Consider the following 4368-nt stretch of genomic DNA (forward strand, 5'->3'; position numbering starts at 1 on the left):
GCCCAGCCTATATTAAACCGTCCGCAGGGTGTGGCAGTTGCGAAAACCATCCGGTTAATATGGTTTTCTTCGAAGTTTTTTTCCGCACCCCATACGGGGGATCGAACCCGTGCTCCCAAATCTGTTAAATTAGGGCTCAACGGCTACGGTTAACCATTACACCAAAGGGCGGTACCTATTAAATGTCCGGGTTCGATGACTGGAGCAACCGGAGGGGCGTTTATATCAGATGGCTTGGGGTCAGGCAGCAGCAGGCAGGAGCGACCCGGGCAGGCAGGCACGTGGGGGCCCACCTCGCCCTCGTTTTGATATTGATATCGGACACTCGTCAGACGGCAGTCACCTCACCGTGCCGTTTGGCGTCCCCGCTTGGAGTTTCCATCGTTACAACGCATGCCGAGCCTTTCCTCTCGATGGCGCACAAGAATACGACAGCCATCGCAAGCAGGCCTGCTTAGGTGCCCAGATGGTCGCTTCACCTCGCCCAGCTCTGACAAGACTCTTTCCCGGGGGAGGAAAAAGAACGACTCTATCCCGTTGTTTGTCTTTGGCATATTTCCCTGGAAGTTTAGAGAAATAGACACGGCCTGCAAGCATGTGGTATAGCGATGCGCCATGGTAGTCTTTGGGCCCGGGTATCTCGGATGGCACTTTTAGATATATTTATGCATATTCTACCCCATGGCAAGCACAGCACAGCACACATTTTGCTTCTGATCACCTTGCACCTAGTGCTGTACCCCGCGGGGCCCAGGTCTCCCTGTAAAGCGCCACGACAGCCAAGCGCTCGCCGTGCCGATCCCACAGCGACGAGCAGGGGACCACGGCGCCGTACTCGTCGCTCGCCGAGACCTCGCCCACGAGATCCCCGTCGAGATACATAAGATAGGGACGGCGGTCCCCCGCCGCCGCCGCCATCCCACGCAACCCCGAGGCCGTGCATGGCGCCCGCTGCAGGGCAGCATCCAGCACGGACGAGACCGTCTCGGCACTCATCTTGCCTCCCTGGCCCGGGGGCGCGCCGACTGACACAACCGTGTGGGCAAAAACCCCGCCGCCGCCGCCGCCGCCGCCCCCGGGGCACACCACCAGCGTCTGGTGTGCGACCCAGGGGGCTGCGGAGCCGGCGTCCGGCGACGACCAGGAGCGGGTGGCGACCGAGGCCGCCGCCAGGCCCGAGAGTCCGACCTGCGCGTGCCACTCGGCGCCGGATCCGCGCGGCAGCTCCTCAACCTCGGCGAGGAAGAAGGGCGGGGCCTGTCCGTCCCTGCCGCGGGGCCGCGACGTCTGCTGCCCGGCGCCGACGTGGTCCGGCTGGTGGTCCACGACGCCCCAGTCGGGCAGGCGTCGCCCCTGTTTCTTGGTCTTGCCTTGGCTGTAGCCTCTGTAGGCCGGGTTGTACTTCCTGTCCCATATGTCGGGCCCGTCGTCTTCGTCATCGTCGTCCTCGCCATCTGGCGGCTTGTGCGCACGAGTCCACGCGGCCGAGGCTACTACCGACTTTGTCTGTGGCGTCATGGACGAGGCGTCCCCGCCGCTTGTGCGAGGGATGTAGAGAACTGCACTACTCCACCACTGGACACTCATTTCAACTCCAACACGCCATAGGTGCTGTAGTGAGAGCACGGCCTGCATGGCGAACATGCCCGACTCGGTGCCTGGTACATCACATTGAGGCAGCTCCATAGTGGCTGGGATGAGGGGAATCTGGCCGGCGATAAAGACTAGGCGGGCCGAGGAGGAGGAGGATGGTGACAGGCGGGACAGGTGCGGGGCATCTTCATCCCCTTCCTCATCGCTATCTGCCGCCGTGATGGCCTGCGGGGGAAATATGCCATCCAGGGGCATGGTAATAGCCTGGCTGTAAGGGCCAATGTTTGCCGGGGCCCAGTACGAGCGGGACTGCACGTGCAGCCCGTCCCGCCCGCCATCTACTGGAAAGCGAGGGGCGGAGTGGACTGTCAGGGAGACCGAGATGTTGCAGCCTGCGGGGAGGAGCCGATCGCCGCACGAGATGGTGACGCGCGAGGGCGGGTTGGGCGCCGTGAACAGGGCGCCGTACTCGCCGTTGATGGTCGGAAAGTCGGCCATCCTGCGCAGCACCACGACCGCGGAGACGATGTTCGAGGGGGTCAGCGACCTCTTGCTCAGCCAGGCGCGGATCTGGGCGACAATGTCCCGGGTCTCCTCCCCCACCGACCGGACGGCGGCGCCTGGGGCCGGGTGCGCCGCCGCCAGCACGGTCCACTGCTCAAGGCACGAGTCGACTCGGGTGAGGGCGTCGTCGCCATCGCAGCTGTAGCGCCAGCCCGCGCTGGGTTCCTGATGCGCGGTCCTTTGGTCCTCCAGATCGCCAGCCTTGTCGAGCGCCAAGGGCGACGCTAGAATGGCGGCGAAGTCGTCGTCCAGTAGCCTGATGCTCCCGGCCAGCGCGGTCGGGTCCCAGGCCGCGCCACCCTCGTCATCCTTCCCTTTCTCTTGCTCATGCTCCTCCAGCCGGGCCCCGTTGATGCTGAGCCAGGCCGCGCCGCCGCCCTCCCTCACCAGCCGCCTCGCGACGTCATCGACCACGATGCGCCTCTTGAACAGGCAGCGCGGCCCGTTGACGACAAGGGTCTCAAACTCGCCGCCCTCGCCCAGCACGGCGCCGTCGGGCCGCAGGGGGTCCCCGCCGCCGCCGCCGCCGCTCTCGGCAGAGAACATGGCCATGGCCCTGGTGAGCCTCGCGACCCCGCGGCGGCCGGCAACGTCCTCCCACAGGAACGACTCGTCCAGGCCGCCGCTGGCGACCTTGACGACGCGGGCCTCGAGGCCCGCCGAGCCCATGTCGCGCAGCAACTGGGCACCGTCGTCTTCGTCGTCGTCACCCGAAGACGACCGTGACGGCAGGACGGGAAACTTCCAGAGAAAGGCCAGCGGCACGAGCCCCAGGCGCACGGCCACCGACTCGACGCGGGTGCGCTGGTACGTGCTGAGTATGGCTCCGGCGCAGACGGCGTTGGCCTCTGGGTGAGCCGCCATGACGGTCCTGAGCAGGGGCACCATGGACTCGGTCTCGTCGCCAGCGCCAGTGCCGCTCTCCTCCTGCTGATGCTGGGCCGCCGCGGAGCAGTCATAGTCTCGCGCCTGCTGGAGGGCGCCGCCGGCGATGGCGCGGCGGAAGAGCGGCAGGCCCGTGGCGCCCGCGTAGAGGGGTATGACCTGGTGGCCGACGGTCTGGTACATGAAACTGTTCAGGTCCGTCTCGTCGCCACCGTCGTCGTCGTCGACTCCTGCATGGCCGCCGGGCTCGGGGCCGGCGGGGTGCAGGTTCGCCAGGGCGACGACGCGGTGCTGGTGGGCGAGGCAGTGGAGGAGCGAGAAGAAGCTGTCCTTGCCCCCCGAGACCAGGGCTATGACATTGAGCGGCGCCATTGGGGGTACCTAGTAGGTAGGTTGTCGGCTAGAACATGTGGCTGACCTCCCCCGGCCAGCTACCTGGGTTGGTAGCCCAGCTGGCCTCGATCTGCGCCGCCTGTCTTTGGCCAGGCTCCGGCACTTGTGTGGCCCGCTCGGGCTCTGGTCGTCACGGCTTCCTGGAACCGGGCGCCGGGCTGATCTGCAGTGGGACCTTCCTCCAGGAGCGTGGTACTTTGACGTCGAGGTGGGCAGTGTTAGTCCCAGTTGGTAATGGCAAATTTCCATCGCCCTGGACATGGCGGGGAGCAGGAGGGGGGGGGGAAACGATATTGAGTCAGCACAGATCTCCAGCGATAGCCTTCATGTTCGATGGAGCGCGCACGGTCTCGGGCGAGAGGTTTGACAGCCCGCGCGCCAAAGCTGTCAAAATGAGAAATCAATACATCAATAGATTGCCAGGCTGGCCTTCATATTCTCCGACAAGCTACCTATCAATTGCATGGAATTGTCAATGTTCGGGACATGAGCGCCAAACAACGCCCCCCGGCCTTGGGTGCAGTAGTCCCAGCACCCACACCACCCCCTGCGTCGTCCCCAACCGCAGCCATGCAGGTACTCGGACGCAGCACTCTCTAGGGCATCACAGCAGGACGGGAAAAGCAGGACGCGTGCCGACGCCAAGCAACCCCCCATTCATCCACCGAGCGCTGCTGCCCATTGTTGGGTTAATGGAGGGGGTTTACGCGTGCCGGTCAGTGCACCCCAGCCAGCCAGCCGCACGGGCTCGAGATCGTCAGGGTCCGGCCGAGCTTTGAGGGGGCGGGGTGGGTGGCTAGCACCTCCTCCGGGCTGAATCATATGGTGACGATCTAGACGCCTCCCAGTGTGTCAGACCATCAGCTCCTCCTCCTCCTCCTCCTCCTCCTCCTCCTCCTCCTCCTCCTCGCGAGCCGTGACATGGCCGGCGCG

The 4368-nt window shown here is 65.0% G+C and overlaps 1 protein-coding gene across 1 annotated transcript; it reads right to left on the bottom strand.

Moving 5' to 3' along the window:
* Positions 1–143: 143 nt before the first annotated feature.
* Positions 144–3936, bottom strand: GGTG_14251 (meiotically up-regulated 71 protein). The gene has a single exon (XM_009232178.1). The coding sequence runs from the start codon at positions 3412–3414 to the stop codon at positions 718–720; it is 2697 nt and encodes an 898-aa protein (XP_009230442.1). The 5' UTR covers positions 3415–3936; the 3' UTR covers positions 144–717.
* Between the last annotated feature and the right edge of the window lie 432 nt (positions 3937–4368).

Source organism: Gaeumannomyces tritici (genome assembly GCF_000145635.1).
Source record: "Gaeumannomyces tritici R3-111a-1 unplaced genomic scaffold supercont2.200, whole genome shotgun sequence".
Lineage (NCBI taxonomy): Eukaryota > Fungi > Ascomycota > Sordariomycetes > Magnaporthales > Magnaporthaceae > Gaeumannomyces > Gaeumannomyces tritici.